The sequence below is a fragment of the Ambystoma mexicanum genome, chromosome 8 (genome assembly GCF_040938575.1).
Source record: "Ambystoma mexicanum isolate Mex_15411 chromosome 8, UKY_AmexF1_1, whole genome shotgun sequence".
NCBI lineage: Eukaryota > Metazoa > Chordata > Amphibia > Caudata > Ambystomatidae > Ambystoma > Ambystoma mexicanum.
The window spans coordinates 1,015,792,058-1,015,805,304 of record NC_090929.1 but is presented as its reverse complement, the minus strand read 5'-3'; the positions used below and the strand labels follow the sequence as shown (position 1 = coordinate 1,015,805,304).

Sequence of the window (13,247 nt, the reverse complement as noted above, 5' to 3'; positions counted from 1 at the left end):
GATGGGGAGAAAAGGGCTGAGGATATCAAGGCAGTGTGGGGGGAGATAGAGCTGCCCCGGTTGGAACAGAAGCAGGCGGAAATGTTAGATGCACCTCGCACGGAAGAGGAACTGCAGAAGATCATATGTGCACTACCCATGGGCAAAACACTGGGAGCAGATGGTTTCCCAGTGGAATTTTATAGGGAATATGCTGCAGAACTTGCGCTGCACCTCCTGCAAATGATGGAAGAAGCCTTTGAGGGGGGTTTACTGCCAGCTAGCTTACGGGAGTCAGTAATAGTACCTATATTGACACCTGGGAAACCACTGTTGGGATGTGGGTCATACTGGCCACTCTCAATGATCAATCGGGACTCTAAAATACTGGGCGCACTACTGGCAGCCAGACTGAAGAGAGTGATTGGTACACTGGTCCACATGGAACCTGCGTAGATTGCACCATGTTATAGAACGATCGTAGGGTGAAGACGCAGAGTAAAAGCGCTTGATTCTGTTAGATGGGGATTGGTTGCATGTGACACTGCAGCGCTTCGATGCGAGTCTGCGCTTTGCGCGATGGTTGCAGCTGCTCTATATGTAGCCATTAGCCAGAGTAAGGACAGGGAGGCATGTCTCGGAAGTATGGGAGCTGGAGATGGACACCAAACAGGGGTTCCCACTTTCCCCTATGCTGTTCATTCGAGCACTTGAGCCACTGCCGTTCTATCTAAGGAAGGACTTCTGGCAGGCGGGTAATCAGGTAGTAGGTGTCATGCATGTGGTCTCGTTATATGCGGACGAACTGCTGCTGTATGTGCAGAACCTTCGGGAGAACTTGCCACATATACTGGCTGTGCTGGATAACTTTGCAAGGCTTTCAGGAATCGCTATCGGCAACAGAAAATCAAGTTTGTTTCCATTGGCAGGCCTCGCCGGGTGAGAGCCTAGGCGCTTGCTGAATCTGGGGCTGCGGTGGATAGTGGACACCTTCAGATACCTGGATGTGAACATATATCATGAACCAATGAGGGCTCATGAAGCAAATACGTTGAAGGCACTTCATGGAGTTGAGAAATCGGTGGCATTCTGTCAGAAACTCCCTCTACCCATGATGGGCTGGATGGCACTTCTTAAAATGGCGGTGTTACCACACCATTGTATCACTTTGTAAATGTTCCCTACGAGATTCCTAGAGTTTGTTCGCAAACGGGACACTACAGTGCAGGGGTTTTTCTGGGGTGGCAAAAGGTGCTGAATCTCACTGGATGTGCTGCACAGTGATTATTAAGATGGGGGAACCCAGGTACCGCACTTTAAGGCGTACTCTCTAGCCGGGCAGCTGCAGTTCATTGCAGATTGACTGGTGGATGATGAGTCATTAGCTACATGGCTGCTGAGGGACGGGGGTCAAACCGTACTATGTAAAGGAAGCGCTTTGGGCGTAGGAGGGAGGGCTCAGAGAGGTGCCTGTGTTGGTAATGCTGAGGTGGGCATTGAGGCATAGAATGTCGACGTTGGGGAGACTACTGGACCTGTACTCTGAAAATGTACCCTTACATGCGGTCTGTGGTGGATGCAGGGAGAGGTCCACACTATTAGGTAACAATGGGAACCACACAGAATAATTACGTTGGGTGATTTGATCCATGACGGCGTACTGTAGAGTTTACCTGACCTGACAGAGCAGTATAGTATTCCGGGGGGGCAGGGGGGGCAGTTTCTAACCTATCATAGGGTGATCAAGTTGGTGGTGAGTAGGTGGTCGGCAGCGAGGGCGTAAATTACTGGAGACGCCATGCTGAATACGATATTGACTTGGCAGAGGGCGGCCACGTCATTTCCAGGCTCTAAGAATTAAAGGCATGGTCTAGTAAAAAATGTTATTGTCCCTACGGGTCGGCCATGTTTTTTTAAGCCTAAGTGGCTCGATTTTAGAAAACTTTCCTATGGACCTTACCCGAGTTTTCGTCCATTAAACTCACGCGAAAACAGGCACCAGGGAGCTGCCATTTTGTGATAATCCTATCATTTCCCCCATCGCCCTGGCTGACCTGCTTTTGCAGCACTAAATCATATCCCCCGCCCCTGAGCCTGACATTATCAAAACATTCATATTCCCCGCCTCTCTCTGTGACGTTACTGTGCTGCGTAGGCAAATGCGCCCAGTCGTCTTCTACGCGACTCCACACAGAACCCGGAAACCAACACAGACCATCTCACAACACAGCACACCACAATTCGGAATATGAAACTGTACTTTAAAATCAAACCTCAACACGGTACATTTGGTAAAGTACATTTATTTGACATTAAATGTTTAGAGAATATTCAGCAATTGCCATATGAACTCCAAAAGCCATTTATTTTCTTTTATCTGTATCCGCAATGGTACACAGGGTGTTGCTTTTCGTTAAAAGAAGCACTTTGGAAGCACGGTTAACCGCAAGGCTGTTCCATCAACTAGGCACTAGTCCATCGTAAAGGTTGATATGTTGCTTCTAGCCACTAGTACAGCGTAAGGGCATTTGGGCCCTTGGCGATCGTCCCATAAAATTGTCAGTGTGCTCCAGTTGTTCACACGAAGCTGCAGGTGTCTACTGTAAAAGCCATCTGCTGGTGTCTCAAACCGATGGTAGTAGCAGAAGGGGAGCAAATACCTGTTATGTAAACAAAAAAAATATAATTAGTCTCGCCAGCCGATCTTCATTAATATTACTCATTTTATTTATTACAGCCGATCAGAAACTATTTGCTTGCAAGGATAGTTCAATGGAGTATGTTCGGCTCTAAAATCAATGCGAAAAGTAACGAAATAAGTCGAGGACAACACACAATGATAAACGACAGTCTACATGCGTGAGGAATGATATGATATGGCATTTGTAACGCGCCTATACTCAAGTGTTTCAAGGCGCAACGAGGCAGGTGGGGAACAAGGGCAGACAGACAACGATCCTACTAGGCCAGCTGTCTTTCTGATCGCGCATGGTGAAGGGGGCAGTGGGGGGGTAAAAGTGCTGTACATGGTTAGTTTAATACAAATTAAATAATAGGGCCTGCTGGTGGCAAGTGCTAGGTAAATGCCGAGAGAAGTGGCTGAAGGATACAGAGACAGTCCCGTAGTGCAGGTAGGCAGTGCAGGAAAAAGTGGCTGGGCCAGGGACCGAGATCGGGGAGACCAGTGGACCTGCATGCCCATGTGCCCACTACAAACACGTTTTCCTTGCTTTTCCTAGCTCTTCATTCATTCATTTATTCATGCATCCATTCATTAAATCTTCATTCCGGTATAAAAGCGTGTAAAGATTTACTTACATTATATTTGAAATTTCCATTGTGTCTCTTCGTAATGCAGTCTGTAAAACGGACCGTGCTCTTGACAACGATTTTTAGTATACGGAACTAAAATGAAACTCGGTCTAGTTTCTGAATTTTCTGCCTTTATAGTCTCTTACGTTATTGCGCACCCCCTTCAAATGTAGTTCTTTCGGCATGGTCCCTGTCTCAAGGTCAAAAAACAATAGACCCTTATACTTCCAGTGCGACTTGTGGGCCTCATCTGGGCGCGAGCTGAAAATCAAAGCCGCTGTCCTTCGCATTCTTTATTTGCAACATCACGTAGTATAGGCATCTGTGAGAACTTGAAGTTTAGAATCCCTCTATGTAGTGCGCCTCAATGTGCAAATGCGAACTGGCTTCTCTCCCAAATGCCACGGCCTGCTTGGTGCGTTCTAAGTGTCCCAATTTTGTCCCCGTTGTCTGCGAGCTTTGCAGCCCAAATTGAGACATTTAATTTTTGGCGGAAGGTCAGGGAAAGTATAAAGTACCACAGGAGTTGAGTTAAAAGTGAGATTTATTGTTTGTTTGCTTGTTTTATTATTTGCAATACGCAAGCCTCCCCTCCGTTAACAGTGCGCAACAGTGCGCAGTATTTACATTTACATGAGATGAGACATGAGAAAAATATATACATAGACATATATGAGGTGAATATGGAGAATTCAAAGATGACACCCAGCTTGTTCGCCACCCATGATGGTGAAGGTAGGGGTTAGGGTTACAGGTACACTGTACAATAACATTTATTTACAAAAAGACAATCGTATTGCAATTATTTAAACCCGGATTTGTACTTCACAACCAGCTGTGCTTTGGGTGGGCATGGCACAGTCGCAATGTTCGGTGGCAATGGATCACTGCTCTGCACAGAAACGTCCAAAATTCCATATCTGTGCTTCGCTAACACAGCAACAATAAGGCCTTTCACAAAGTCGAACTGCATTTCATCATAGACTGGTTTGATCACCCATTGCTTACTTCGTTTTGAAAACGCCTTAGTGTAGCGAGGCATCCTTACTTTACCCCTAGTCCTAGATTGTTCACGTCCGACATTGCTGTTATGGGCCAAGACCGCTAGTAGAGTGCGATGTTTCATGCCCCGAAAGCTAAAATGCAAGCACTTTGGCCTCTACTTTAGGCACATATTGTGGAACACCTCCAAATCTCCTGTGTGACAGAATTCTGTCAATCCTCTCAAATCTCTTGATAGAGTTTTGTCGAAAACAATCTTCTCAATGGCTTTGTGTGTCGGTGAAGATGGAATCAACCACTTCTTCTTCCGTGCCTCCTCTGGGGACAAAGGGCCATGTTCACATTGCTGGAAATGTTGATTTTCTGTCCAGCAGTGAACGTTGGTACAGTGGTGCATCAGTGACCGCCATTCTTCAAGTAGTTATTTCCACTGACGCTTCACAAGTTTTTGAGCTCCACCAAAGATGGTTGGTGATAGAATGGGACCACTGCAAAATACTTTCAAAAACTTTTTTTTTTCCTGCAGCCGAGATTTTCTTACTGATTGATTTAGAAAGATGCCATGCGTCAAATTGATGATTAATATGTGGGAACTGCTCTCTCATTGTCTTGGCAATTGAAACGTGTCTGTCCATGGCTATGAGGTCGATGTGCATTCCCCTTGATTGTAGATATTCCACTGATTTTATAAATCCTAGTTTCTCCATGGCCACTGACGATGTACATTGTGTTACCTGCACGACCACCAAACTCACAATTTTCTTACTATCCATGTCCTGAAAGTGGTAGGTGCAGTACTTGGCAGAAAATCCAGGGCTGTCGCCTTGTCCATCGCCGGCTAGCCTGAATCGTTTGCCTTCGAATGTACTTGCTAGAGACAATTGTTCAATTTTCCAAGCATCACTAATGGCCGGAAACAGATAATCACATTTGGTATATGTAGTACAGCGCTTTAGAAATGAAATGGAGTCCCACAAACTGAAAGAAAGCCTCTAACTTTCTAAAACTGGAGCCACTAAAAAGTGATGCAGCTGCACACAGTAGATTGTCTGCTGGCAGTTTCCCCAGCATCGGTTGTGCAGACCATGAGAACCTATGATTTAATCTACAGGCGGCATTTATTTTGACGTTGCTGCCTTTTATGTGACTAGTCACATTAATCAATGGCTTCCCACATACTTTCCCTCTTATGGAATGCACACATTTCAGCATACTTATAATTTCCATCAAACAACTGTCGAATACAATGTATTTGCTCTCTTTCATTAGACTGTCTTCCTGCGTCAACGTTGTTTCGGCCTGCGACGACTTGGAGATTTCAACACATTGGAAAGTAATATCGCTGATATCAAGTTCTGATGCATCTATGGATGCTGCGGCTGGTTCATTCTGTCATTTCGACATCTATTACTTCAACATTGATGGGAGAATACAACAATGTCGACAGGTTTTTGGGTGGCAAATTTTTGGCGGGTGTAGATTGTGTGAATTGATCTGCAACTACTTCAGAGCTATCTTCTATACATTCAATAACATCTTCTTGTGGTGGTGCGGTCGCACTGTAGCTATGGTCCAATGCAACTTTGCTGTAGTCTCCAAACACAGTTAATTCATGTTCTGGCCATTGGACATGAGCATCTCGAGCCTGAACACGCCTCACCTCAATTAATAGTTCCTCCATAGTGTACATGGTCTGGCAAGCAACATCTCTCATACGCTTCATTGTCTGTGTATGTATAGTTCTGACACCCACGAGTAACTGGAGGAGAGATTGGAAAAGGGATGTTCAGTTTAAACACAAGATAAAGTGTAGTCCAATTGACTGGAAAAAAAAACATAAAATAGTCCCCAGCACAACCATTTTCTTTAAAATAATGAACTGTTTGTAACCTTTTTTTTTTCTTTGCAACTTTTTTGACTCGACCTTCAACATCTGCACGCTGTAGCTCCGATTCGTTTCCGCATGTCCTCCCTTCCTCTTGCGCTGCAACGACTATATTTTCTGTATCCGCATAGACAGCACGGAATGAGGCTCCATCGTCTCCCTGAAACATAGTACTTTCATTACTATGTATCAAAATATTGTTAGCATAAAACACACGTGAGGACGAACACACGTGTGTAGATCTCAATAGCCAAACACAAGTTAAACATTGTGTGCAACAATCAAACGACAAGTATTCGACCAGTGATGATCTATTTCGATGGAGCTGTCGGTATCCATACCTCTGGCTCCGCATGGACTGTCATGAATGGTTGTATTGGAGAGGAGGCATCTGCATCTCCCTGAAACACAGTACTTGCATTAGTATGGTTTTCAATATTGGAAACATAACACACACTCGGGGTCGACGGCACAGGTAGATATAAAGAGATAACCACAAATGATGCATTGTCTAAAACAATCAAGGAAACATAAGTATGCAGATTTCATCGACTTATTTCTCCGATTCCTTTACATCTGCATCATCTAAATTGGATGTTGTGATTGTAGTGGAAGCTTCGTCGTCTCCCTGAAACACAGCACTTGCGTTAATAGGGAAGAAAGTATAGCAAATGGAATCACGTTATATGATCACGCATGATGGAGCTGTCAGTATCCATACCTCATGCTGCTGAAGAATATCTATGGATGTTGCAAATGTAGTGCGCACTTCCGAAAGCTGTTGCGTCGATTCGTATACGCATGGTCCCGCTTCCACTTCCCCTGGAATTACTTGAATATCAGGCTCTGCATCAAGTGCAGGGGTTGACGCTCCATCAACTGCCTGAAACATAGTACTTGAATTAGTGAGGATTACAATAGTGAAAACATAACACACACCTGGGGTCGACAGCACAGGTACATATCAAGGGCTAACCACGAATGAAACATTGTGTAGAACAATCAAACAACAAGAATTCCAGCTCTGATGATGACGCTCGATGGAGCTGTCAGTATCCATACCTCCTGCTGGTGAAAAACATCTAGAAATGTTGTAGATGTGGTGGACGCTTCAGCATCTCCCTGAAAGACAGTACTTGCATTAGTATGGATAATACTAATTATAACTGAAAACAAACACCAGTGGACGATAACTAAGGTGGATATCAATTGGAAAGCACTAACCAAACATTTGGTAAAATAATTACACGATAGAATAAAACTATTACTTGACATGCATAAAACAAGTCTGTAGCGGATTAGCCTAGTAAGATTACCTGATACGCGCTAGAAGTGGTTGATAACTGCGACCACGTCAAGGATGTAGAATGTTCTTGCTTAAGATTCAAGGGATAGTCAAGAAGTTGTAAAGGTAAATTAATGATTGATAATGAAATGCCAATATTAAAAATAGCCATGTAAGGCGACAGAATACTTGAAAAAATGCTCAATACAGCACAGTTCCCTGTTCCCATATATATACATTGCGTTTGTGGGTTATGAAATAGAAAAAGAATATATTGACAAATGTCATTATTCAAAAAACTATACACTCCTATCAATATCGAAATTATTACAAGGGTTAGAACACCTACAATATCAATTAATCCATTCGGCTACCTACACACTACCGCAAGGCCTAAAGCTAAATCCGGACACTTGACTCACCGGTGGCGGAATGTGGACGAATAGAGTGGGAATAGCGTTTTCGAGCAATTTCCGTGTCGTTCACCACTTATTCTTCTTTGTTACCCAAGATGTTGTGTACATGTCCAAGGAAAAGTGCCGCTGCAGATGCGGTATCGATCACACCTCTTGTCCTGTAAGACTTGTTGGACTCTACTTTCCAGCTCATCCAGTGGATATCTGCAATGTCTGACCCATTCTCTTATTCGATCAACAGTTTTCGGGAATACATGCATTGTAGTGCCTTCAGATTTCGCATGGGTCTTCGAAGGGCAACCGCTCATCGAACAGGCAGGCATTGTTGATAAATCTGAAAAGTAAATATCGACATTATTATACAATCTTCAAGAATAAAGATTTGATACAAAAGTAAATGAATCATACAATGATCAATGCAAGGTTTGTTTTGGTCGCAGGAACTATACCAGTTCATTATGTGCGGCTTAGTATTTGCATAAGTTGCAGAAATGTATAAATGATGTGACTAAAATCTGAACATGTGACTCGTCCCTTGGATGTTCTGTCTTGCACGAGAAGGAAACATGCTTACATTATAGACTGGACCCCCGACGGATGCAATTTCGATGACAATAGGCACAGATGAAAATAAATAGATCTATTGATAGCATAGCAATGGAAACTCAAGTCAATAGCAATGAGACCAATGAACATAGCACTATTGGGTACTCTACTCGCAAATAGATAGAAATTTTAAAATCTGCGAAATATGACTAGGATACATGGCCTTACCTTGACCAACAAACAGTTGGATTCAGCAAGCAGAGCAGTATGTTGCAGGAGAATAGGTGGGTGGCCACAGGTAGCACACTGATGGGTTTGCTCTAAGCAGTCACAGAAGTTCACGGATAGCACGATGACGAGCAGATTGGCGTAGATCTCAGTGGTTGCCAGTTAGCACGTTCAGGAGTTGACTTGCAAAGCACAAAGATGTTCTCATGAGACATATCAAGTGGTTTATAAAGTATAAGAAACAGGGGTGTGTTTGTGAATGAATGTCGTATGTATGTCATGGTTTTAGGGGGGCGGCCTGCTTGAAGGGGAGGCCTGGCTGGAGACACGGGGTCTGAGGAGACCATGTGAGCGATGGCCCCTTGGCGTGGGATACCTTTTGAAGTGTACATGTTGTTTGGCACCTTGGCCTTTCGCGCCCCTGACAGCCCCCCATGCCAGCGCTCATCCACTGGCGCGAACCGCCTTTGATAGTATATCGTTGCTTATCAATAACAAATGCCACATACCGGAGATTCTTGTGAGCACAGACCCACACTTCAACCGGTGTATTGTAGTGGTCAACACCCTAAGGCCTGTATAATCCAATGGTAATTGTTATTATAGATATATGTGTGACTTTTATAGAGACATAACCTACTGAAAGACTTTGAACAAGTGTTATTTAGTGCATGCATTATCGAGAATATGTTATGTTAGCTTAGATAGATAGTGACCACCCTGCTTCACAGCAACCAGACCTTCACCCATTCGGAGCACAGATGTCTGACGTCCATCCTTGAATGGAGACACACTTGATTCATTTAAAAAAATCGAAAAAACCGTTGTTGAAATATATGTGGTGTTTTATTTTGTATCTTATTTTCATGACACAAAAATACAAGACTTTAAAGATTATACAGGTCAGGTTGCAGCACAGCGAGAGAAAATCCCCTGTACTGACCGCTGTCACTCGGGAACGTTTCTCTAATGGCACGAACGGCACAGGCGGGTATCACTCTTCGAACGCGGTGTCCAAGCCTCCCGTGGAGCCACCATGTAAAGGAACGATAGGCCACCAGCCTCTACCACCTGTGAAAAGGAATGAAACAAACTGTTTTTAAATGACCAAGATAAGTTTAATAAACGTTTGTTGTCCATGACAATTATTGTAACTAATGGCTGACAATTCTTGTAACTAATGGCATTCTGCACGGACAAATGCTATCTAGACAATGCACACTATTGAACGACTTACATGCGTTACAATGATATGTAGATGTAATTTTGGATATAGTAGAAGAACATGAAATAGGAGTGGCATGACAAGCAGAGTATACTTACTCGTTACTCGGATTACGAGGACGAACAGTTGCGCAAAGTTCGTGCATAAGCACCGTCATTATTCTCAACACGGCCCGTGTGAGGCAGGCTGCCCTAAAGTCTGGCAGCTCGGTGATGCATTGCGGTCGTGGCTCGCCTTCCGAAATGTAGGCCAGGCACCCCGAGTTTTCTCGGCAGCAGCAGTTCTCCTCCTCGGTTGGCATTAGCTCACACTGATTGCATGTGCAGCAGGTGGAGACGCCGTCCATGCGACTAGGCCCAGGCTCTTCATCTGTTGATTCGTCCTGCCAACTGCCGTCAGAATCCCCATCGTTTTCGCGTGCTTCCCTTTCCAGTAGTTCCTCCTCGGTATACTCGGGCTCGTACATGTAGGGCATTATTGTAGCCATTGTGTGGTAAACAAAGTAAAATAATTTACCAAGATGGTACAGGTGTTCACACGGGCTACAAGCGGCGAAGGTAGCTGACCAGTGCACAGAAACGAGTCACAAAATACTCTAAGTAACACAGAGAGAGGAATGCAATCGAAAACCTGCTGCTGTGTGTTGTGAAACGGTCTGTTTATACTTATTGAGGAAAGAGGCGTCCTGCCATTTCCATGGCGACACATCATTAGCTGAAGCGCAGCGAATGTTGACACAAGACGTGCTTTGGCGTTGGGAAATGGGCTCAGGGGCGGGGGAATTGATTTAGTGCCGCAGAAGCAGGTCAGCCAGGGCGATGCGGCAAGTGATAGGATTATCACAAAATGGCAGCTCCCTGGTGCCTGTTTTCTCGTGCGTTTAATGGACGAAAACTCAGGTAAGGTCCATAGGAATGTTTTCTAAAATCGAGCCACATAGGCTTAAAAAAACACGGCCAACCCGTAGGGACAATAACATTTTTTACTAGACCATGCCTTTAATGTTGGACACATTGAGTAAACCAGAGCTCCGGGTGAGGGCCAAGTGGGAAAAGGACATCGGGCATGCCTTTACAAACGGGTAATGGGCTACAGTATTGTTGTACACGAGAAATGTATAGAGAAATGCCAGATTCAAGCTAACGCAGTTGCAGGGCACCCACAGGGCATATGACACCACACACTATTTCACTATTCCCAGGAGCAGGGGAGCAGAAATGCCTGAGGTGCTCGAACGATAAGGCAGATATACTGCACATGTTCTGTTCGTGCCCGGTGATTACGTTCTGGCAGGGTATAGCAGACAAAGTCCAGACGGCAGGGCTAAATATGCACAAGTGGCCTCCAGAGGCAGGTTTACTAGCACTGTTTATGGCCAGGCGCACTGAGATTCCGATAGCTAAAATGAAAGATCTAATTTGTGTCCTGGCTAAACGCCGGATTGCCATGGAAATCGTCAGAGGGGTCCTGGGTGGAAGCATGGTGGGGGGGGATCTGACAAAATGGGCTGAGGCAGAGACTGTTGTGTGGTATAGGGCAGCGAAAAGGGGACAGAATGAAGCCAGTGATGACATTGCTGCATGGAACGCACTGGTCCAAAGGATGTTTGCACGTTAGGATGACCTGCCCTCATTAAGCTTAGTTTGCAGTAGACTGTGCAAAGCGAGAGAAGATGGAGCAAGAGCAAAATGCAGGTTGGGGCAGGGATACAAAGGGTGGGCGGGTGGGATACGAGGGGAGCGTGCACAGTTGTTAGTTTATTTGTTGGGTTTTGGGGGGAGCAGTAAGGCAGAGTGCGTAGCAGCTCTGAGGAGGACTGTCGCAGAAAAAAACACTGGCAAGCAAAGAGGACTTGCAGTGAACAGATGGGCAGAGATGCTTTGATTTGCATATGCAACCTTTTTTCTCCTGGCCACGCTGAGCAGTCTGTTTGGTCGTATTATTGAAATGCCAATAAAAAGGTTTTTTAAAAAAAGTCTAACTGATCTGTCCTGTTAGTATTGAGACGTTTTGTTAATTTGGTGGAAAGCTTGCATATGCATCGTTGTCCTCTCGGAATCCAATACAAATAGGGGTTCCGAAAATTATTCCTAATTTGACACTGGACAATCCCCGTTTACCTCCCCTCAGCCCCCCATTATACAGCGGTGGCAGCCCTGACAACCACCCCAACCTGTACGGTGAGAGTCAGGCAGAGGACTGTTACATGCTTCCGCCTCCCTACTCGCACTTCTTCCTTTGTCAGTTCTCTTGTGCCTTCTTTATGCCTCAATATTACGCAGCTGTCTGCTTCTTTCTCACTTTGCTGCACAGCTAGCCAATTTTCACTTCACTGCTGCTGTACCTTGTCTATCCCTTTTTAAATGCACAGTATTTTAGTCGATTGAGCATTAAGAAATGTAAAGTCAATTTATTCAGACTGTTCCCCTATGACACATGCAGCAGATTGTTGCCCTATTCTTGCCTTCATGCTGTTCATATAAACCTATCTCCCTTGAGCCCTTTTCATGTGTGTCGTCTTGCATCTTCATTAATCATCTAGCCCTTCTCTATACTTTTCTCTAAGCAGCTGTATTGCATATTATTTTCTTTGTGGCCCCATTGCAATTTCTTTGGTTGAGTTTTTACTGCACGACTGCCTACAGAAAGGGAAAATGTGGAATATATTTGCTTTCTTCGGTCTACAAACATTGATGATTTACATTCGTGATCATGTGTGCTTTGTTTACTGCAGCAGAAACTTCAAAATCACAGACTCGTAAACCCAAGTGTGTTAAAGGGAACCACTGCTCCCGCAATGCATATATGTTGGTTTACCGACTACACACCGAAGAGACTAAAGAAATCACATTTGATGTGCCAGGTAAGCAAACCGATGTTATATACAGAAATGAAACAAAAATGTATTTAACATACAAATATGCCTGCACAGTCGTGACTGTTGCAGAGGTTCATATTTTATAAGCTTTAACCTCTTTTAGGGGCAGGTACGATTTTGAAAAAGTGTTTGACGTATATATGACAGTAAGGTTTTAAGGCTGACAGTTTCTTACAGATAAACAATTGTATTACTTTATGGAACGCAAAATATGCCCCATCAACACCTTGATCCTTTTTTTAAACACATTAATCTTAGAGTGCTCGTCCATCCTGGAGGCCTAGAATCCATGGGCAAAAAAGGAAATTTTCTCAGGCCCACAAGTCACTGTATCTTTGTGTTTGTTTATGTAGGGAGTGGTGGGTGTATTTGTTGGGTGAAAATATATACTTTTATATTTCTGGTGCTTGTTTGGATCCACATGCTTTGCAGATTTTGGCATCTAGTGGTTAGTCCAGAGTATTACAAGTTGTTCAGAAGTAGGCATTGAC

The 13,247-nt window shown here is 44.3% G+C and overlaps 1 protein-coding gene across 1 annotated transcript in view; it reads left to right on the top strand.

Moving 5' to 3' along the window:
- USP48 (ubiquitin specific peptidase 48) overlaps positions 1–13,247 on the top strand; it is a 1,688,863-nt gene that overhangs the window by 544,037 nt on the left and 1,131,579 nt on the right. The window contains exon 10 of the mRNA XM_069610955.1: positions 12,613–12,741. Within this exon, the coding sequence (XP_069467056.1) occupies positions 12,613–12,741 (129 nt within the window). The remainder of the gene's footprint in view (positions 1–12,612; positions 12,742–13,247) is intronic.